The sequence below is a fragment of the Anopheles nili genome, chromosome 2 (genome assembly GCF_943737925.1).
Source record: "Anopheles nili chromosome 2, idAnoNiliSN_F5_01, whole genome shotgun sequence".
NCBI lineage: Eukaryota > Metazoa > Arthropoda > Insecta > Diptera > Culicidae > Anopheles > Anopheles nili.
Window position 1 is genome coordinate 31602197 of NC_071291.1, and position 23865 is coordinate 31626061.

A 23865-nucleotide genomic window follows, 5' to 3' on the forward strand; every position below is an offset into this window, starting at 1 on the left:
CTCTTCCACCACCATTTAACGTATTAATATTCATTCAGTGTCGCTGGCGTAGTGTGTGATCTTTGGCGTTCGCGGGCGTCGCGGGCGGCTCATCTTCCCCATCATCATCTATCCCATTGACATTGGGGATTCATTGACCGCATCATCATCATCGCCATCATCGTGCGGTGATGATCGTCATCAGCAACCAACAGCTAAGCGCCGCGGCCGATGATGTAATTAATTGTCGTCTTGAGATTAAATGTAGTGTTAAATATATGTTAATGTCATGTAGATTAGTATTCGGAAAGCTGGAATCTCACCCGCGACCGATCGTCGACGCCAGCCGCTCGCTGGTGCCAATGGAAATAAATAAATTTTCACCACGAACGCACGACATGAATGCGTAAGCGCGCCGACGGGACAGGCCGGGTTGTTCCATTTAAAGCAGATGTTTTCTAAATACTGGGCAGATTGCATCGGCCACAGTGGCGTCGCATGTGGAGCGAAAGAAAAAAGCTTCGCTTGAAGTAGAACAGACGCGCCCCTGACGCAATCAAGCCTTCTAACCTACATTCAAACGCTACCCCTCCGCTGTTCGTCAAACGCCCATACATATTCATGATGCAGGGCCCCTCTGCTCGGTGGAGTCGAGATTTTAATTGCAATTTTATTGCCCGCACGCTGTGTTGCATTTTTATGACATTTAGCGGAATTCGCGTGACCGAATTGCAGACCGAATCGAACAGATGATGTGCTGTGCTGGGTGCGAATTCGCGCAGTAAATTGCGAATTAAATAGTTAGAGCGATGTGTATTTTTTTTTTAACCCAAGCATTCTGCATTCTTGAACGTGTTTTTTTGTTCATTTTTTTTTGCATTTCCCACAAAACGAAATAAAGCCGCTAATAATCGTAAACTGGTCAAATATAAATCAATCCCAACCCTCACGCAGACACATTCGCTGCCGCTCTCACACATCGCATTTTTCATGCAAATTCAAACTCGAAACAGCCATGCACCGTCGCGCAGCTGCCTTGAGCAACAAGAAAAATAAACAAAAAAAAAACCAGTTGTTGGGTGGAGACGCCTGATCGTGCACCGATCGCAGCTGGGCCACGCTCTGATTGGTGCGATCGCCCGGTGGGTGGAGCAACGTGCCATCCACTTGGAGCAGCGAACCGATCGCCTTGGCGTTCTTGCGCGAAACCCCGCGATGGTCCGCCAAAAACGGTTCCAACGCATCCTAGACGAGGACTAGGCCAAGGATCGAGATCAACAAAAAAAAAAACAACGGGTCTACTTACCAGGATACTGCCACAGGGCGGGCGGTGTTCGGACGGCATTCTGGACCGCCGCATTGGTCACGCCCATCGCGACGGCATCCGACGAGAGCGGGATCATGGTGGAGTTGGTGCCCGTAAAAAACATGCTCTGGCTCAGACCGGGTGTTGCGCAGCCTGCGCGATCGCGATCGCGTGTTGTTTTGTGTTGCGTGACACAGCCGTGGAATTGGGGTTGAATCGCGAACCCGTCGCATCCGGCGAGAAAGCGAAGAAGAACAATTCGATGAATTGATTGATCGTGCATCGGTGTTGTGGAGATTATTTTCTTGCCCGTGTGCGTTGGGATTTTTTCAGACTCATGCAAGACGTCTTCCCGTCGCTGGTGATCACCTCTCTGCACGGTGCGAGGAACTTACCTAAGTCTGTCGATGTACCCGTCGATGTACCGTTGGCGGCAGCTGCCAGTCCCAGGCTGAACCGATTCAGCTCCTTAGTCTGGTGCAGCTGCGGTGACGGTGTGGCTGAGCTTTCCTGAAGGCGCTGGCGTGCGACTGCAATGCCAACGGGAATGGTGGCTGTGGCCGTGGAGCCTGTCGTCGGGCCGGGATGCGGGTTACTGGTGGTTGACGCTAGCCCAAGGTGCTCCATCGTGGAGCCAGCGCTACCGTCACTCACGGTGACGTTGCTGATGATGCTGCTGAGCAGGTTCGCGGTTCGCGTTGGACCCGAATGGCTCGGAAAGCTGCTGCCAGCGTTACCGGCGCCGTTACTGCCACCGGCCTTCGGGGAGGAGGCTTCGATTTTTATGATGGCATTCAGTGCCGTCGTGTTGGTCGTCGCCTCGTAGCTGTTCGAGGTGGTCACTTCCGACACCTGGCACGGTTCGCGCTTGATCTGTGAGGGTGGAAAAATGGAACCCCGGACAGGATTAGCACACAAACGGGGATATGCTGTCGATCGAACGTTTGCTTTGCTCATCGTTTTGTCACGATGGTGTACACGCTTGTGTACTGGCTTCATTTAGAAACACTCCGTCAGCGGTCACTTCCGGACGCGAGTTTGCTGATCCAGCGATTAATGAGCCCCGGTGGGGGAGGTTCAGTAGACAATCGTCTTGAGAATGGTCACCGCGGCTCGGAAACAATGGTTAAAACAAGCGGCCTTTCTCTCCCGGTCACGGGTTGCCCGCTGCTTTCGTATGTATGTAGGCAGCAGGCACCGCGCCAATGGCTTATAAATAATTAATCAAAATCACCGTAAGCGGGCGGAAATCGCCAACCGAAGGGAGAATGAAAATGCGTTGCCTCGTAAAAAGAGGTGGGCGATAAAACGAAAAGAATACGCAGGGGCCCCCGTAAGCAAGAACATTATTTAGGAATGACGATTTTGTTTTTTCCTGTACCGTTGCCACTCGTGCGTCCTAAAACCGAAAGGTGTCCCCCTTGCAAGTGACGAGATGCGGGACTGCGGGTTGGTTTTAACAGATAATTTTCAGTCTGATCCAACCCGCACAAGTGCCACACGGAGGATATCCAAGGCGGACGGAAATATCAATTCGTACGATCGCTCCCGCCGGCCGCTAGAGACGGGTTGGTACTACATTAGGGAGGGATGAATTAATCCGTCATGATTTTAAAGTGCACTCTCACAGCGGCCAATGGCACTGAATTCGTACGAATTTTTACAGGCGAAAAGCGAAGCGTCTAGATTGAAGATTGAGCTGCCCGCGGTTGCGTCAAGCACTCGGCAGGCAGCCAGGCAGGCAGAGAAAGCCGTCACTGAGGGTGTTTAAGCGGAACCAAACAGTGATGACCTCGGGCGATGCAATTGCACACCCCTACAGTGGTACTGCAGTTGGCCAACGGAACACCCTGAACGGGAAAGAAAATCGCGCGCTTGCGCCATTTTCACTGTCCGAGAGAGCGTAGCTGATGGGGCTCGACCATTCAAGGACCATAAAAACCGCGCAGGCAATTCGAAGAACGCAATTAAAAAATTAACAGCCCACCCTGCGCGCGCCCATTCCCCCGGGATCCTGCGGAAGGAGAGCCGGCTATGAAACGCCAAAGAAACACAATACGATCTGGGCTTGGTGGGCGAGAAAAGAAACCCTCCCGGCCGCTTTTGCAATTGCGTAGTGCTGCACGATGCCGAACAAAATGCCACTTGCCAAAGGGTTTTCAAGTGGAGCTTCGCGTTTCGTGGCTCTTGAGGGTTCCGCGCGCCAAATTACGCCACCCCGGGTGGGTTGAGATGGCGGTGGAATTAATTTGCGACCTTTCCTACCAGAAGGTAAGTGTTTTTGGTTGTTTACGCGTCGGTGTGGCTGCGTGTTTGGTGGTTTGGTTTTTCCCTACAACAAACGGTTGCACCACGTTTTGCCTTTAAGGAGATGCTGCATTCGGTGGCATTCGGGTTGCATTCGTCCCGGCCATGGCAAGGAGGTAGGCTTTCCTCCGATGTGAATTTATAATTGTGTCCCAAAGCTCGAAGAGGCAGGCCGCGCATGCCACGGATCCGTAATGGGCACTTGTGGATGTGGAAATAACGCAAAAAAGATGCTCCCAAGCTTTGCGAAAGGAAACACTCCTTTCTGAGCCACGCTGGGAAAGGAAATGCCAGCTCGGAAAGGGACGTTTTCTGCGGGCAGCTTTAGAAGGAGGAAACACACAAAATACAACTGGCAAGAAGACGAAAGAGGACGAAGTACTAATGCATACACACACACACACACGAGTCCACGCGCGAGCAAGTGAACATTGATTGCACTCGACCCGGGGAACTGCATTCCGGAGCAGAGCTGATTTGCGTTGGGTTTTGTGGTTTGACGAAAAATTCCCATTCTTGGTCTCGGATCATGCTGCGGTTCCGAGCGCTTGACCTACCAGTCATAAACGCACCGCGCTACCGGAAAAGCAAACGAGCGCAGAAAACCAAAGCAACCGTCGTGTGGTTCTGCGTGGCGTGCGAAAACAGCGACAGAAAACAAAAACAAACACTTACGTGAACAACGGCCTCGTGGTCCGTGTCACGGTGCGCGATGGCGGGTTGTTCCGTGCGATCTGGCCGCACCAAGCGTCGCTTCTTGGGCAGGCGCTGCTCTACCGGTCCGTCACCGGGAGACTTCCGTCCACCAGCGGACCCTTCGGACGCTTCCGGCGACGCGTGCTGCAAGTGAAGAGCCGCCCAGCGACGCCGGGGCCGTTGGTTGATGGCTGCGCTAGTGAGCGCGGGTTGGGCGGCCGGTTGCGGTGGTTGGGCCGCACTGCGGGGCTCTGGACACCCTTCCGGGAGCGGTGTCTGGGGCGATTGGACCCCAGAGGGACGTTCCGAAGGACGCGACGATTCGAGCAGCAGCGAGTGTAGCTTGCGCTTGAGCCGACAGTACTCGGAGGGGGACGACGTGGGAGAGGTCGGGCTCAGGAGCGCCGTCGACTCGGGGGCAGGATCGGTGTCTTCCGCCCGAGGCTGGTGGTACTGGAGGATGGACTCCAAGAGCTGATCCTTGCCGAGCCACCGTTCGCCGGGATGTGGACCTCGGATGAGGGGAGACTCGTCCGTTGGGAACGGGCCACCTGCGGGGGATTCGAGGGCAAAATGGCCCACCGGTACTGGCACGCTAGCCGGAACCTACACCGGAACGGAACAGGGAACAAGAAACAAGTGCACAACACATGACAATCCCGCTGGCTCGTTGGATTTCGTTCGTTCTCGCTTGGCACGCGTCCTCGGGAGGAGCAACAAAAGCGCGGAAAAATGGAACGGAAAGTTGGGAACGGAACGGAAAACCAACACACGCGATGTCCTTGCGGCAAGGGTCGAATCAGTAAAAATTAATAACGATGGATGGTGGGCTAATGAATGAGATGATGATGGCGCACCCTTCGTGATGGGATGACTCGTGAACGGGCGCGCCGCGGCATCGAAACGAAGGAATGTTTTAATATAAATTTTTTAGCCAACCAATAAACCGTGAACCCCGATAGGGGAGGAGAGTGCCAATTTCCCGATAAATGGTACACCGGATCGCATGCTTCCGATGGACGAGTGTGTGAGTGAACTTCGTCCTTGGGATGGTGTGATAGTACTGCTGGCCTCACCAATGCCAGGTGAACGAGGACACTTAAGCATGGATGTCCTTTTGTGTTAGCCATTATCAAGACCGGTCAGGATACGGCTCTGATAAGCACAGCAGGACGTCTCCTGCAGTCTATGTCCTTTGATGAAGTCCAGCGAAATGATGCGCTACGCTGATACCCGCCCTACGCTACCGTCCGAAGCTGATGGAGAATGCACTGCACTACCGTTTTAAAGTCGGTGCATTCATTCGTTTCGATGCAATGATGCATATGAGTTTGGAGCGGAGATTAAATGAAAGTAAAGGAAAACACAGCACGCAAACCAAAAACGAATCCGAGGAGGCGAGGGCACACACACACACACACACACACACACACACACACGTCGAAAGCCATTCCTGGGGTGTTCTGGGTTAAATTTTCGCTCTCAAGAGCCCATACCAATCGTGTCACCCTTGAAGGACGTGGTGCGCTTTCGTAGCGAATGGCTCGACCGGCGTGAGCTGCCTTTGAGCGGGCTGGAATGTGATGCAAGAACACTTCAACTTCGGCTTACCTGTATCTGCAGCGGTTCTATCGTGCCGTGCTCCCAGCGTCCGATGCAGGTTTCGGTTTTCTTCGCGACCGCCGTGGTGCCATTGATAAAGTCGGTCTGCGATTGCACGAAGATGCTGCTGTTGGCCTGCGGAAGAGCAACAGATGGGAAGGTTTGTTCAGCTCGGTTAACCGGATCTAGTTTAAATAAATACCATCCGCATGGGAAGCGACACACAGACGGATGCGTTTGGAGGACACCGTATCGCACCGAGAGACACAACGAGGACGCTTGGGCCACAGCAACGGGCAACAACCTTCCAAACAGGCCGTAACAAACATGGCACTTTCTTCGCAACGGCAGGAACCGTTTCCACAGCTCATCAATAATCCTGCCGGTGGTGCACGCGGCCACATCCACACACACACACACCCGGACAGGGTCGAAGCATCGGGCACAATGTGTGCGTTCCGCTTCGACACCACGCCGAGGGTATTTCGTCTCCCCCCAAAAAACGAAAAAAATAGCCCGTGATCGAAGGCCCGGCTTTGATTAATGACACTTTTCCTCGCCCGGTGTTGTTGGAGTGGCACGAGGAACGGCGCGAGGGGCGATGAAACCGGGAATGAAGTAAAAAAAAAAACCCCCCCCCGATGGTGCCAGTCGAAAGGAAGGAAGCAACAACAAACTCGTCATGGTCGCGCTTCCAACGCGCGACCCCGAATGCGCCATCATCGATCTGTGGCGTTTTGCGATATTTGCGCCCGGCCAAGTACGGAACGTGGCCACGATCCTGCAGCACCACCACGCCATGATTGACGTGCGATGCTCCACGGGGCGTCAAAACAGTCTTCATTGTGTGGCCTTTTTTTGTTATTTTTTTTTTTCGAGCTGTTTAAAGCTTGTGGGTGGTGCCACAAAAGTACACCCTGAATAGAACCGCCGAGACGCCGGGTTCGGTGTGCCGGGGACAGAAAATGTCGCGCGGAAATAATGAACCACCCGGGGGGAGTGGGAGTCGAATAGGACGACCCTATGGCTTACCTGGCTGAAGGATAGTGCGGCTCCGGTGGTGTGAAAATTTTTAGCCACCAACTCTAGCGGCGAGCAGGGAAGAAACGGTGAGCTTGCGGGCGGGGTATTATATCCTCCGGCGGCAAACAGCGATTCCGTCACTAGAAATAGAGAGAGAGAGAAAGAGAGATCGATTGATAAGGGTTATCGCTCAGAACCACCGTTTCGTGGCCGACTTAATATGCACAACGTGTCGCTTGAATATTCAAATGGCTTCTGATAGGATTTATAGCTGATCATTTGAATTAGCTTCTCACCGGTTGGAGTAGCGAAAACTACTCACACGCCGCACCGCTCGAGATAAGAAGCCGGCCTTCAAGAAAAAGGTCCCGACAACAGCGGCACCAGGTAAGCGCCGGTGCGCGAGATTCGACCGGGACCTTTTTCGCGGAGCTAAAGAACGCGGCGCAAATAAAACATTTCAAAAAAAAGCCCTCGCGAGGGCGAGCGAATGGGAACCAGCGAGTGGTCGCCAAGCATGTGTGTGTGTGTGTGTGTGGGTGTGGTGTGGGGAGAGGGATGTCGGGGTGGGAGGTAGTTCGCGGAAGGGATTTGCTGAAAATCCGTCGACCCAGCGGCAACCGGACTATGAATGCATGTCACGGACTACGGCATGCCAATGTTGGGAATGTTTGCAGGCTCGAGAGCCGAAACACACACTCACGCACGCACACACACAAGAGCGAGTGCTCGCCGGGGCGGACATAACGCGAAGGAAACCCGGCCACCGGTACAAAAGCACCCCAGAAAGCCGAACGACCGGAATGAAAGATGGAGATAAGGCGACGCCTGGCGGCCTGGCGGGCTGATGTCCGGCACGGGTGAGGTTTGCGAATGAGGGCCGCTTTTGGGCCGCTCGCGAAGGCCTCCGAGCTTAGAAGCGCTTGGATGGTTTCCGGGCCGCGACTGCCCTGCACGGTTACATGCCGCTGAAAGGACACTTACGTGAACGAGCGAAATTTCTTCCCATTCACTCGGCGCTCGCCCGTAAAGTAGAGAATGTGTTGTGGGCTTTTGCGAAGGCTGCCCCGGTTGGGTCGTTGTATGTTCGCGCGAAGTGGGGTGGGAAATGAAAAAAAAAAGAAACATGAACGGGAAAACCCCCTCCAGGCCCTTCCGAATGGTTAAGTACCACGGGATGTGGGATGCACGTGAAGCAGCGTATAGAAAAAGATGTACGCCGAAACGAAACGCTCTCTCAGAATTCACGATCGCAGGGCCATTAGATTTTCAGTGGTCGTGCTCGATTGGGTTGGGGATAGTTTTTTTTTACTTGGCGGGGAGCTAGAAATTGCTTCTAGCGGAATAAATCAGCACACACCCCCTTGGGCGAATATGAAAAGTTGATTCAATATTAAAAATACACGGACCTACACACAAAGACAATCGACGGCATCCTTAGCGACGGCGTGCGGCACTGGAGATGCAAAAACGGTACTCTCGAAGGCGCGCGCGCGCGCGAAACTCGTAAATAAAACCCGCTAAACGGTTGCGAATCGACGGCCCTCGAAGGTGGGGTACAGGGCTTAGTTGTGGCCCCTTCACACACCTGGACCCACGATCGTGTCCCACTCGCGCACGCTTTGCTGGCGCGTCGATGTGTACTGATAATTTATAACGAGCTGCAAATAGTTATTGCGCCCCAGCGGTGAGCGCCGCGGACTACGAGGCCACCGATGTCCATAGATTAAGGGCCGCCGACGTTCCGAGGTTCCGCTGGACGCCAGGACACGGTTGTAGGGCTGAAACGCCACCACCAAGACCGGGCAGGCTATCGGACCGGGGGTGATTTACGGCGCCGCGAGTGGCTCTAACGCCAAACACATGTATCGCTCCCGGGGGCGGTTTTACCAATGTATGTGTGAGGGTGTTCACTAGGGGGTTGGTAAATAACTTCCAGCCCCACTCCCTCTCCCCCCCCCCCCTGGGAGGACAAGAAACTTGCCCGGGTTTTAGGGGATGTGTTTTGGTCAAATTTTCGATTAGCATTCTGGTGTGCTGGTTGTTCCACCGTGCTGTGCACCTTTTTTGTGTGCGCCTGGTGGGTGGCGGCTGCGTGGCCACCCCCCCCGGGCCACAAGTGAGAAGTTACACTCCGCAGGCAATGTCGCAAAGTTTTCCCAGAGGCTTAGGCGCACCCAACCTTCCCGCAATTGCTGTTCGCCACCGGACGAACGGGCCCCGGTCGATCGGGAAAGTTTTGCGCCACCCGGGCCAGTTGTTTTGGGCTTTCATTAATCTTCGGTGGAGGCTGGCCACGTGCGGAGAGGGGGAGGGGGGAAGGGACCCCTTCGGTGGGAACGGGGGAACGCGTGCTTGTCTACCAAAGTAAACCAATAAATCCCCGGTTGCGTTTGACAGGGACTCTCGAGGCCACCGGGCTTCTCCGGGGCGGTACTGTTGGTTCCCTGCTTTTTGCGCTGCTTTTTTTGTGTGTATGTGGGTGTGTATGTGTGTGTGTGTCTTTTTCGTTTCGCTGCTCAGCCCTAGCTCAGCCGCAACCGGAACCAAGAAATCTCATTTGCGATCGCCACGTTTTCGAACGACTCATTCGCGTGTTTGTTGCCAACCACACCGAGCTCGAGCGCTGCTGCAGCGAGCCGGTCAGGAATGCAGCGTCGGGTTTTCCACTCCACCGATCATTAGCTTTGGCGTGTGTGTGTGGCTGTTCTGAGAACAGGTTTTCGGGCCGCAGAATGTACGAGGCCACGTAGCCGTCGTTGCGCAACTCATCTACCAGCCATCATTCTTTCGCTCGATACTGGTCTATGGTTTTGATTACTATTGATTGTGGTGTTTGTGACCGTGATCATCCTTAATGGGAGGTGGAAGGATGTTCACGTGAAAAACGGGGAAAATTCCACCCACCAACTTCACGTGGAACGTGATATAGCTGCATCATCTTGCAGGGCCGTTCCCTTCGAATGGTTCTTTAAGTTTTCCCATTTTCTCAACCCTTACCGCAGCTAAGCCCTTCTCGGGGGAGCCGAACAGTTTTGGAACAAGAAAAATGGACAAAAGCATGCACCCGTACGATATGGTGTGTCCTTCCGTGCCTAGCAGACGACGCGGTCAGCATTCTTTTCCTAGCGGGCAGTGTGGGGTTTTTCTAGACACATGACAGAAAGCAAGCTAGGTATGCCTTTTCTTAAAACTTCACCCGGGCAGGCAGGCTGGCAAGGTGCAGAAAAACTAATGCCGGGAAAAGGCGGGAACGTACGTAAGCCGGTGAAATTGACAAAGACCGAAGCGCCGTGACAGGTCGGAAAGCCTTTTAGAAGCCGTCTGGAGTCTTCCGTCGTTACGTACACCCTCACACTCTCGCCAGGTTTTGCAACTTCAGTCCGGTTCGGTTTTCGCCACACTCTGTGGACACGGCTTTCCGTTGCCGTCGAAATGCACCACCGGACCCCGGACGGACTTTGACATGACAGCCGGGTGTGGACAAATTCCACTCGAAAACTGGCGTAGGCTTGACCTGACCGTCGACCCGCTTCATTTCGCTTCCTTCCCGGCGGAGGTGCAATAAAATTGAAAATGATACCATCAAGAACCGGCCCCTTGGACGAAGACGATGACGAAAGTGATGGCAGATTGGGCCCCGTGTGGTGTGGTTCGAGTTTTACGTCCACCTTTACCTCCGTTCTTCTCCTAGACGGGGGTCCAGGGGTTCTTAGAATTCATCGTACACCGATAGATCCACCCATTTATCTTGCCTTGCCGGAAGTTTTGTTTATCTTGAGAAACCTCTCCTGGCAAAGGCGGCACGACGACGACGACGACGCTGTGGGCACGTAAACCACCATCGGTCGCCAGTTCACACCCGCCGGGTTTCTTCGCCGTTCCAGCAAACCCGGACACGCAAGGTTTTGTAGGAACGATAAATTTTTAAATTTTGGGATAAAGGATTTGCTCCGGCCTGAAGGATGACCGCCGACAAGGGGCATTCCGTAGCTTGTGAGACGGAGCATCTTCCGAAGCGGCACCATGTGGATGCGTCGTACCGTAGCTGTCCGGCTGCTCTTTCTGGCTACCCTTATCAATGCCCGGGGTTGGCCACTGACCGATGGCTTTTCCTCTGCCCAAGCGATATGAGGCCAATCGAACGCAGACCGTGCGCCGTTGTTTGAAGTTTGTTTATATTCGCAAAAACGTCTACGGTACCACATCTCGGTTGTCTTGTAATAAATCTCCGCCTTGCGTTCGAAGAATACGGACCCCAGCACCGGGGAAGGAAAACTATCCCTGCTGCTCTCAGGGCTGAGGGGATCCCTCCGAGAGCTGGGGTCAGGGAGTCTGTTTTCGTTAGTTCGGTTCCCGTAGATAACAACGTTAAGCTCCGCCAGGACCGCAAGATTATGTCGCACGCAGCCTCTGCCAACGGAAATGCCTTGGGATGAGCCGAGTTCGAGAACGCACGTCATCGTCTATGGGGGTGCATTTTCCAGGCGGTTGAGCGATGCGAGGACGATGTGTCGTTTTCCTTGCCCACCGAAACTCCTCGGGGATAAGACGTAGTTTAATTGAAAGATAACAGCTCCGTGGGCAACCAGAAAGGGGCCCTGGTCTCGTTGCTCGGGGAAATAATGAAATTCTGCCCGGGCCGTGTGCTACCGGAGGAAAAATAAAACGTCAAAATTTCATTGCCACTGCGAGCCCGGTGTGGGAACGGCAACGATTGTCGGGGCATGTAAACGAAACATAAACATGTCGTTTTATCGTTTGAAGAAATGTTAAGCGCCCAGATAATGGACTACCGTACCTGCAGTACGGTTGCGGTGGAAATGTTTTATTTCGGCTCGTTTTCGTCGTTGGTTTATTTTTTTTTTTTCGTTGTGTTTTCGCTTCCATTTGTGGTAAAATGTGTCGTGTCTTGTCCGCGCGATCTCGAGAGCGGCCCGACACGACAGCATTGTCAAAGACGTAGGATTACAAAAGACTAACGGGCTCCGACCGAAAACACGCCCAGCCATGCGTGTTAGAAATATAAAGATCAAAGGAAACGGGAGGAAAACAAAATGTAAAATTGAAAAAAATTTAACGCAAACGCAACAGAAGACGGAGAACGAACGGAGCGTAGAGAGCGAAACAGAGAGAGAGAGAGAGAGAGAGAGAGAGAATGGAAAAAAAATCAAGAAATGATTATCGAAAAGACGCCTTCAAAAGGAAGCCAGAAAGGACTGCCAGAAGATTGACGGTACGCGATAAGAGGATAAAAGATTGCCCCCAAACCGAAGATAGATGCCGGGGGGTTGATAGATTCTATTGCCCCTCCTTCTTCCACACCCTTGCTCAGCCTCCCTTCCCTTCTTCTCTCTCTCTCCTCGTTCCACCCGGTTTCGTCCTTTTATCGACATCTTTTCTCGCCCACCGGCTCCACCCGCCACAGAAGGTTTCGCCAGCGAGTGAAGTAAAAAAGGCAGGCATTAAAACTTTGCACGTACCGCCATTTATCGATGAAAGAACCTTTCATCCATCAAGCGGCCGGGGCCGCTTCGTAAATTAGGAAGAGTTGCGAAAGAGGTGGACCCGGCAGGGCGCTAGCCTAGGCAAAAGTTTGCTCCGGCTCGGCACAGGCCCATAAATTACCATCGAACGGGGCACTTCGTGGGAGCAGCAGCAGCAACAGCAGCCCAGCTCTCCGGACCGCTCGCGAGACACTATCGAAACACACGCACAAGCACCTTCCAAAAAAGGAGCCTGGTTTTAGAGAGGCTCGCACGGCCCCAGGATCGGCTTTCTCGTTTGCCATCGCTAGAGCGGCAGGGAACTCGTAATCGAATCGAACCAGCGACCTTGCAACGGCACAGGGTTTTCGGCTGGTGTGCCAGTTCACCTTCACCACAGGCAGGAGGCTGCCATTGCTGCCACAGCCGACGTAAGTTCCCGTTCCGCTAATGGCTTTCGTAATTACCGTACAACTCAATTTCGTTGGAAAATTTATTGGAAACTCTCGAGGAGTTTGGTGGATCGCCGTGTGTTTCGGGAATCGCGCTGCAGCGGCCCCGAGCGACAGTCCTGTGACCGAACCTGGCGAGGCAACAAGATTGGATGAGACGAGACACACACACATGCTCCCTTTCGTGGTGTGACGTAGTTCCGGTTGCCGGGACGGTCTCGGGACGACTTGAGGCGATTATAATTAAGGAGCCTGCATGGCTGTACCTGCATGCAAGGCACAAAGGGGCACACGCTGGCTGGCGTGGTAATCAAGAAAGTTCTACAAATTGGACCGTATTTCTTTTGCCCGCTCGTGGGGTTCTTTTTACCGAATGAACGGACGGGCGTTATTTATCGCCCTAGGCGAGGGGCGCATCGTGTTTTGTGGGAAAGTTCTGACTCGCGGCGACTGGCTGCTGCGACAAATAGCGATCCGCGCGCGCGCGGGTTCGATCGGTCGTTTGATTTTGCGATAAGTTCGCGCCAAACGGCAGCGCGGATGCAATTTTACCACGACAAAAAAAAAGCTCATCGCGAAAAGCGAATGTCACGATGATGTGTTTTTGGCGATAACAATATCGCATTCTTTACAGGACGCCGGGGCGTTTTAGCTTTCGGCTCAGACGGGCTTCGATGCTTAAAATGTATCTACTAAGTTAGTTGCTAAGCAGATAAGTTCGAATAACATTGTCGAGCGAGATAATATGATAATTTGTCAGCCTTTGCTGCGGTGTTGCGGCGGGCCAGCTTCGTAAGGCATTCATTTCGAACCCGAAGCTCCGTTGCGGGTGGGAATCTCACGGGAAGTAGATAACACTTAATTATGATTGAAGACGCCATGATTCGGCGTGACGATGGGCGTCCACCCAGGGTACGCTGGTATGCGTTGCGGGCGGACACATTTTCCTCTTCGAATCAAACTTGAAGTCAATCAACGAACCATGTCGCCCCGCCGTTCGATTCGCTGCCGTTCTTTGGCTTCGAGGAAGACAACTTTCGAGCTCGGTCCGAGGGAAAAACAAAACAAAAAATGCCTACGCTTTGCGGCCCTGCTGTGGCCACCGATGGTTATGAATAATTCCACAGGAAATTCCATCCGTCTACGCGCCCGTGTGGCCGGCTTATCGGCTGATTTATTAATCGTAAAATGGGAACTTCACTCGTAAACCGCTAGGCTAACACACGGCACTGCATGTTAATTAGAAAACCGCGCGCGAGCACACGAACTTTGGGGATTCATTTTCCCGCCACCAACCACACCAGGGCCAGGGGCCAGTTGGCCTGTTTAATGTCTCGACGCTGTGCACCGTTTGTCCAGTTCTAGCGTGCTTGCGTTTCGTTTCGGCTGAGGTTTCGCCGAGTGCACACCAGCGCCAGTTTTTTACGAGCACTCGCGCTGAAGCTCAGCCGGTTGGTGAGCGCGGCTTACGTCAATAAAGTGTGGCCGTTTGGGGGCGGATAACACGCGTAAACATAACCCGGCCGCGTTGGGGCGCATTTTTTTTCTCCACATTTGGGGCTGCTTGCTTGAAGAGAATGGAAAAAATGTACCCAAGATTACGCGGGTCGTCGCAATCACCACACAATGCAGCACACACATCGGCTAACTGCCACGTTGATGGGGGGGCTGATCGTAGAAATTGAGACATTAGGCGGGACTTAGGCAGACGCAAAACAACAAGTTAAACACCGGGACTAATTGAATGACCGCGCGTCGTGCGGTGGAGGATCTCGCATTTCCACGAGACTCTGCTGCGTGCCTAAGGCGGGTCGAATTCAACAGCCGAGGCTGTGCATCATTGCTGGCAGCCAGTATCGTGAGTCATAATTAATCAGCAGACGGGCGCGTGCGAAGGACAGAAAAAGCACAAATCAATACACCAACCCTAACCAAGTCCCTTCACGAAACTGGATCTGCGAAGCAAAAACTGCGAAAAATACGACAAAAATCGACACCCATGTAACGGATGATGGTTGGGTTCTCGGTCGTAATTCGTATTGCAGGTTGTCGGCCCAATTGCTAAACCACTCGGAAGCGAGCTGCCAACGCGGAGGTGGATGCTAATAGGATCATAATGCCCGACTGCTGTAGCTTAAATGTTGCAGATTAGTGTCAGCCAGCGCACCAGTGTGTGCGGTCCCGATCCGATGGCGATGATGGAAAACAATCAATATCACTTTCCGGCGAATACCGATCAGCTTTCGGGGGCTCGTATCTTCGCACGAACGCGTCGGGATAGCAATATGTAAAAATAAGGCGATGCAGCCCGGATACCGGGCTGGCGGGATTCCGAACGGGGCGCATAAAAATCATTCGATAAATCACCGGGAAAACACTCTCCCGAATGGTCGCGCACGCGAAGCGGGTCGTCCCACGGCGATAATCAATGCCCGACATTCGGTGTGATTAATGAAGTCATAGCTTAATCCCTCATTAATTTCATTCCAGCTTCGACGACGGTCCCGAGTTGGCGACGAGACGAGAGGCTTCAAACGCACGCGGCAAGGGCGCCAGCAGCTGGAGAGCTGGAAAAGGAGTCAGAAAAAAAGGGACCCCCGAATGGTGCGAGCGAGACGGTGATGAGAACGAATAAAAATAATCTCGAAACGAATTGAGAAACATTATGCGTCCTGTGCCCGGCTCCGGGATTGTCCCAGACCAGAAGGCACAGTCTCCGGCCCATCTGAAGCACCCGAGAGGAGTTTGGCTTTCAATGTTCGATTTCCACGCTACTTGTCGATAATTCGTTTCCTTCCCGAATAGAAGTGGGGCCCTTTTTCCCAGGGCCAGAGCTGGGACCAGATAAGTCCCAGCACGGGGGCAAAGCCCACAACCGCGAGGGAGCGATTTGCGAACGATAAAAGTGCTTCCACTAACGCTGGCCGCGCCATCATCATTATTCATAATTATTTCCCCCCGATGGAAGCCTCCACCGGACCGGGTGGTGTGTGGGCGTGTTTCATCGAAATATGTATGCGGATAGGAACGTGTTATTTTTTCTCTCCCCACCGCTGTCCAGTGCTGCTTTTTGGTTTCTATCGTGCCTTCGCTGCTAGACCACGCGGCTAGGCCACGTTAAGCCCGACCAACGATCCACCGCTCGAAGGTAGCACGGAAAATCATAATGGAACGGTACATGTACGCCTTCGCACAGGCCGGCAGGCAACGAGCTGATTGAATCGTGCTGCCGAGAGTGTGGGGTCAAATTGAAAGGAAGCAACAAAAAAAAACTCCACACACCAAACCCCCGTTGCGTGAGGCGCAGGTGGGCGATTCATTAGACAAACCACGCGAACGAGAGAGAGAGAGAGAGAGTAGCGCTCGTTGTAAGCAGCGTGCGCACAAATTATTCGCAAAATCGATTGAATCGTTTCTGGCTGATTGGAAGCTGTTTAGTGCCATCCGTGGCGTGGGGAAGCGCACCGTGGGCTTATCGCCTGTTGTCGAGGCGAAACCCTCCTCCCGCGGTTGGAGTAAGCAACACGCACTCGGACGAGCAGATTAGCTCCAGGATGGTGCGCCCGTCAGGAACAGAGCGCTTACGTCGAACGCTTCCGATGGGGAAACCGTCGTGTGTTCGCCCTCTCGACCGTCATCAGCGGCAGAAGGGGCCAATCACCGGCATTAGTGTCCCATGCTTTTGGTTCGCATAACAATAGCATTAATAATTAGAGACTATATAAATAATTAGCCCAATCCCCCCAGGGCGCAATGAAGCGAACGCGAACCCTGACAAGTCGAGTCTTTGTAGCCGCCGTTCGGGTCGTGTCCCTCGCTCTAGCCCCTAGCCTTGCGGATTGTAACAGCAGGCTCGAGCCGAACCATCTCTGGCTGCGCTGCTCCAACTGCGGCAGGGCAGGGCAGTAATAATTATTATTATTTTGCTACATTAGCCGAGCCCGCTCGCTCATCGAAACCGGCAACCTTTACGCGAAAGAGAGCCCCACGCGCAAAGACGACGACGAAAACCGCAAAAACAACCACCAACCGGGGGGAAAGGGCTCATGTTTTTTGGATGATCTACTTCCCGGGCTGCTGCATTCCATTCGCCCGGGCTGCAGTTTATGAATAAATGAAAACACTCCAAACCGGCCCCCAAACAACCCGTTCTCACGACGTGCTGTGGAACGGTCAGAAACAGCGAGAAGGTTTGTATTTCCAATCTGACAGATAACCGTCCGTCCCGGGGCCGAAAAAGGGCACGGTGAAAGGGATGCGCGATGCCGAACGCGGCCACAAGATGCATTGGTTGCACCGTTTCGGGGGAGACCTGGGTTAAGATTCCAGCCCAAGAGCGGCGCGCCAGTGAAAGCATAATTCAGGTCCAATTTGCATACAATTAAACAACCGAACGGTGTAAGCGGTCGGCAGGACTCGAAGGACGCGAGTGGGGCGTGGAATGCATTTCCTTGGTGGCGCATAATTGGGGAAAAATCCCGCCGAGACGGATCGAAAAGTCCGGGCACATTATTAATGTCTCCCTAGCGCGCGCGCGTGCCGGTTGAATTTATGCAAGCGGCTCATTATTGACGCGCTTCGCGCTTTGTGAAATCATCCGTCCCTTCGCGTAAGCTTGTTGAATGTGCCCAATTTGGGGAAAAGCCGATGCTCGTAAAGTTCGACCCGTAAAACCCCCACCGAAACCATGGAAGCGCGTTCCTACGGGGCTCGGTTAATTAGCGCCCTGGAAGGCGGATGCCGAAAAACGATTGGCCCCATCGCGCATTGGCAGCAAATCGGCTGAACGTTCCTTTCCGCGTCGTCAGACGCCGTCGTCCTTTTGCGAATGCTTTATTCCGGCCAAGCCTGCCCCAGCTGCTGGCAAAGCGTGAGCACCACGCGACAAAAGCGGTGTGAGAAGCGCAATCCGTTCGTGATCAGAAGCGCCGTAACAGCATCGCGACAAAAGCCAGAGCACAACCCTTTCCTTGGGGCGTGTAATTAAATCTTGGCTTCCTTCAGCGGCAGCGCGATGAAAGTGAAACCGTTTTCGGGGGCGGATGGCTGTTTTTATTGTTCGCGTCCCGCCGCGACAGCTCACGCTCCCACGGTGGCGCGGGTTCGGTGGAGTTCATTGCCGAAAATTAAGAATTCCCCAGCCGGCACGCTTCCGTGGCAGGAAAATGGGCAGCATGAGGCAGCAGACGCGCGTCTTGTAGAACGTGGCCGCAACATTGCGAAGGTGTTTGCCGCCCGATCGGAACGACCGGCAGGCAGCCGACCGAAACGGGAGCACGTGCGGGGGAACATGCCTTTTTTTTTGCTTGCTCTTTTCGACCCACCCACCGCCTGGGGGTGTGGGTTTCAAAAAGCCAAGCGCCCTTAAGCGTTTGTGACAGCCGGAATGGCTCTTTCGGCGTTTTGAGACGGCGGCGGGATAGAATTGTCTCGGTGGTCCAGCAGTGATTTTCACACCTCTCACCAGCCATTTTACGCGGTTTAATTCGATGGTTATTCGATAGGGTTACGCGAAACGGGGCTATTATTATCATAATCCCTTGATGGGGAAATTATTAAATTACGTCTTATAATTGAGCGCGTTTACGGTGGGTTGAAAGTGGGAATTTTAAATAACATTCTAACGGAATATGAAATAAACTAAAACAGGCTTAATAGGGCACAGGCGTTAAACAGGCGCTTAAACAAGTTAAATATCGAAAACTAAAAAATCTATATTCAAATTCAAAACACAATAGCTCCCCTCGCAACAACAAATGGCGTCAATTGCAGCCCCGGTTTCAGTCCAAATTCTACGCACACTCACACGAAACGAATCTTCAATACCAAAAGAAACAAATGCGCCATAACGAACGGCGACTGACCTGGTCATCTTGAGCTCGTTGCAGGAGAAATGAACAAAATATCTATCATAACCCAACCGGGCAGTTTCGAAGGCTCTCCCCCATGCGAACGAAACAGTTTGGAAGCTAATGTATGTTATTTATTATCAATTTGCATATTCATATTTTTGCAACACCACCACACTCGAGGCTCGTGGACTCCGGTGAGAATTAGCCGGCATGTGCATGTCCGGAAAATGCACCACGTGAGCTAGGGGTTGAGACCGAAGAGTTATGGAACGATACGCTAAACCAAGCGCGTCCGATAAGAACAGGCGTGTCGGTGCATTCAAGAATAAAACACCACGCCAAAGATCCCAGCCCGGCCCAGGGATCGGGAAGAATCCCGATTCCGGGCGGCCAGCGGTCGTTTTGCCCGGAATCGGAACGGATGCAGCCGTTGGATAAATAACTGCATTCAGAGGAACAAATTTACTTTTCACGAGCATTCCCCGTCGGGACCATGGCTAACATTCAGCCGGAAATCGAGGGGCTCCGTTTGCATTTCGAGCCGGGCTACGCTCACAAGTAAGTGATTTCTAGCCTGGCCTGTATAGGGAAAACCCCGTACAGGACCTGCCAGCCAGACAGCGGACAAGCGAGCGAGAATGCGAGGAAGAAGTGCGCCACACTTCGTTTGACTACGGATTAAATATTCCATTTTAAATGCTGTTGAATCCGTAATAAAAAGCCCTACTACTGCTGCCGTTGCTCGTTGCGCGTCTGCCGCGATCTTGTCTTCGTCCGCATCTCTTTCCCACGACGAGCTGGGTTTGCTTCATTTTGCCGAGCGCACCACAGGGTCGTGTTTATTAGGCTCGAGAGTCCTCGGCTCCAGGCCGTGGCAGTGGGAACCAATCGTTCCACCGTGCGCCATTGATGCTTTTCGGTTGTCGCCCCGGGTCGGACCGTGCGATGTCCGACAGTTGATATTATGTTGCGATACTTCTGAGGGACAACCTAACCAGGGGCCTGGGACTGTGAACCACGCGCTTCACCGCATGTCCTGCAGGACGTTCGCAAGCCTCGTGCTGTAATTCGAGAGCCCGGCGTGTGGCATCGTCTTCAAAGCGTTGCGACTGCGAACGGTTCGCATGCCATCGCATACGGGTTGTGTCCACCACACCGTGGGTGCATAAAAATAACCCTCTACTCATGGTCGCTTGTAGCCGTTGATTTTTCATTTGTTTTTCATTATTGCGATGCATTTTGTAGCGACGAACGTGCAGCGTTCCAATTTTCGCTATCCCACCGTGATCGCACGCTGCACACACGGGAGGTTCAATAATATGTCCGACAGTACCCACCGGCAGGACTGTTCGCGTTCCTGGACGAGCATAATGTGCTGGAATGGGGTGGGAGAGAGAGAGAGACAGCAACAACAAAAAAAAATGTCCCACCAAACGGAAAACGGCTTCCCCATGAAGTGAGGACACACGAGCGACACGGGCCCGCTTTGTGGTGCTTTTTGGTGCAGTTTTTCTAAGCCCTTACTCGTGCTAAATTAGCTCGCAGTCCGAACCGGTCGCTGAATGGTTCACGTCCTGCGGTGCTCAACAACCGGTTCTACACGGTGCAAGCGAATGCAACGCGTCCAAGGGGCAAGTGTTCGATTTTTTTTTGTGTCTCCGCTTCCATCCGCAAATGAATGTCACGGCACGCTGGCTGGTTGTAGGATTCAGGACGCGTCAGGAATAGTGGGCCGGCGGAACCGAAACCAACACGCTAATGCTCGTCACCGCTCGAGACCGGGCCGCTTCTTCGATGGAGGAAGGTCGATAAGGCCCGGCCCAGGTTTCAATGTACGAACTACGCACACGTTGCATAACGCAGCAGGTTGCCCGGAGTAGGCAAATGAACATTGCGCCAACCCCAAACATTAGACACGTTGAGCCGCACCTGCTGGTGAGCAGTGGGAGTGTGGAAAACCTGTGCCAACGCACCCACACCCATGGGTACTCCGCTAATGGCTCACAGTTGGTACTGTGCCAGGTGTGAGCGTGTGCGTGCGTGTGTGTGTGCTCCCTTTTGAGAGGAGCTAGAAAAGGACCAAGAAGCACCGATGCAACACTCAGGACACCTAGACGCGTGTCGGCCACATGGGAAAGAGGTTTTCGCTAAATTAAATATATTTTGCACGAAATTGCCAATTCCCTGCCACCTGCTTCGGTGGCTCGCCCAACCCAACCCGGCGTGACAGCCACGACCGAACAGGCCTACGGAAGACCCCGGGGGCAAAGGTCAACCCTCGGGTGCGATTTCCTGCCGAGGCAGCACATTAAATGACAACCGAGAGCAGGAGGTCCCCGACAGACAGGCGTGGGATATGATGTTTGCATCGCGCGCTTCTTTGCTCCAACCCGGTGTGTGTATGTGTGTATGTGTGTGTGTTGGAAAGCGCGATACAGCACACGCTTGACCTCCTCCCCGTCATCGAGTGCATCCACGCGTAGGGTTGCAAGGATGCAATTTGGGGGCGATGCGTCACAACGTGAACGGGGTTTCGGACTGCAACCGCGCGGGTGAGTAATGGCAGAAAACAACCGAACGGTCGGTTCAACCATCGAGGGTGCGTCATCGCCCTGGGAAAACGCACGGCCGACGTGCGAGCAGGCGAACGTGTCACAGGGATGCATTCTTCTTCTAATTTACATTTATAATCTACTCTCGATGTTTGCGCAAGCCTCGCCGGCGGCCGTTGGTCTCTCTCTGTATGTTTCCACACCCTGTGGGACCAGTGCAGCCGGTGCACCATATTTCGCCCGTGCATTTTCACCCCCCCCCCCCCCCCCCCCGGGGGGTGAGTGGGACTCGGAGGATTGAGCGGAAAATTTACAACTCGGTCAGTTTTGGTTTCGTTAAATACAGTTTGTCGTTGCGTTGCGGCGCAATGACGATAACAACCCCGACAACGATGACGCCGCTGCCAATGACGGTGCCGATGACGCTGCTGATGATGCTCCCGCGTTGGTGCCCCGAAACCGAACGGCTCGTCAGACAACACCCGGAGGTGCGGTATAATGGTGCCACAACGGGGGCCGCCAGAAGTTGGGGGAAAGTTTAGGAAAGTTTCATATTTCATTTTGGTAAGTGGGCAACCAAAACCCTGGCGCTGATGCAGGATTAATCAGGAACAGGCACACACAGCAAAGTGCGTCTGCCGAATGGCATGACGTTCCCCCCCCCCCCCCCCCAGCCCTTTTTCCTGATGCGCACTTCCCAACCAAACCGAAATCGTCAGCATCATCCAGCGTGTGCTGGAACGCCGACTTGTGCTTGCGTTTCCTTGCGTACCGACCTTCAGCGTTGGCCTTATTTGTGCCGAAACCGCAGCATAACGTTGGAGAATATGCAGACTCGGATGCGGTGTGCGGAGAATTTCCCATTCGGTTTGCCGTTTGAGCCGACCGGACCAGCGGGGCAAAACATTCACAAACAAGCGTGCACATGCGAATGGACGCGCACATACGCAAGTAATCGGGCGCCCTCCTGCCCGATAAAGGACAGCTACCCCCGAATGGGAAGAGCGAGAGGCCAGTGGTGCGTTGGTTAGAGCAATGCAATCGAGGAAGAACGCTTCCGGGGAGTGATATGGCTGCTGAGACACGCCGTGGCGAAAGGAAATACCTGAATGGGGGAGCGTCTAGTGAAAATTTACGTTCAAACAAACCGAAAGTGATTGCACTAATGTGCCCGAGGCTGGGATAAAAGGAACGAGAGAGAGAGAGAGAGAGCGACAGATGGAGAGGTGCCCAGAGGTCGTTTGATTGTTGTTTAATTTATTCGAATGAGGCACGCCCGGATCCCGGACGTTCGTACGCGGAATGCATCGGTAATCGGGGCTCATAACAGAAGCTAATCAGGTTTGGCTTTTCATAACCATGCGCCGTTCTTCTGCCCTTGTAGGTGTGTCTCTCTTGATGCACTTGTTATCACCCAGGCTCGGCTCGGTGTGGCTGATGCTCGGGGTCGCTGGCCGGTGTCCGGCTGCGTTACGTAATCGGTTCGACACCAGATGGAGGCGCCAGGTGGCTCACGTTGGAACACGTGACGCCATCGATCCCACTACCTGACCATCGTGTCCCGGGACGAGCACGACCGAGCGCACTTGATGCATATTGTTGCATCAAATGGGCCGACAAATGGCCGGTGTGAAACTGCAGCCTGCATCCAGACTCCACGCGGTTGGGTGATGAATGGATGTAACTATTTGTAGAAATCGTGCTACCTTCCCGTGGCCCGATGGGGGTTTGCAATTAGGACCCTCTGGCTGACAAGTGCTCGAACCGATTTACGACAGTACGACTGGCTTCCCACCGGGGCCGGCCGTGTGTTGGGATAACAGTTGAAGATGCTGCCACGGGAGGACACGTGTAAAACAAACATCATCTGCACGTCGCCATGTTGTCCTGGCGATTAAAATGCCACCGGTACACGCTCGTTTGGTGCGAGCCTGCATAGGTCTAGCCTGGCTTCGCGCTAATAATCGTACGATTCGCACGTGTGGTACTGCGAGCAGCCAGACAGAATCCGGTTACGCAAACAAAAGCGCAAAATTCAACCGAAAATGAACACAAACACACATGCTTGGCCTCATTCGGGCCAGTCCGCCAATCATGTTTGCAATGACGCGGCCCCCGGGAGGCGGGAAGATTATGATGGAGTTGTAGTCGAAATAATTACCACACCGTTGCCACAGGTTTGCTGAGGGCTCGAGCTGTTCTGAGCGCTGGAATTGGCAAACATTTACATTCCACTAGTGTGCATTAAGTTGTGCATTATTGCAGCGTTTCGGAGCTGCGGGTTGGGAGTGTTTAGCATCGCCAGAAGTGTGTGTTCAAAACGTTTAGCACTTTGTAGCAGTGTGAAATGCGGTGAGAGTTTTTTAGACATCGGTGAAGATGATTAATAGTGCCAGGTACTTCAATGCTCAAGCCAAAAACAACCCGCCAACACGTTGTAGACCAACAGAACGTATGCTGCTAAATGCAAACCAGTAGATATCTCTTCAATTAGTCTCTTTCTATTTCACTTTAAACCGTTACAAGCACCGGAAGTGTGACGAAGCGATGAATGGATATTTTTATCGTTTTCGGTTTAATTCAATCACGAGGTTTTAAAATAGTGACAAA

At 53.2% G+C, this 23865-nt stretch overlaps 1 protein-coding gene across 1 annotated transcript in view; it reads right to left on the reverse strand.

The window, feature by feature from the left end:
* The window catches only part of LOC128721508 (protein winged eye), a 57146-nt gene that overhangs the window by 18029 nt on the left and 15252 nt on the right, over positions 1-23865 (reverse strand). The window contains exons 2-6 of the mRNA XM_053815268.1: positions 6923-7053; positions 5900-6025; positions 4268-4894; positions 1681-2158; positions 1286-1438 (exon numbers count right to left, since the gene is read on the reverse strand). Of these exons, the coding sequence (XP_053671243.1) occupies positions 1286-1438; positions 1681-2158; positions 4268-4894; positions 5900-6025; positions 6923-7053 (1515 nt within the window). The remainder of the gene's footprint in view (positions 1-1285; positions 1439-1680; positions 2159-4267; positions 4895-5899; positions 6026-6922; positions 7054-23865) is intronic.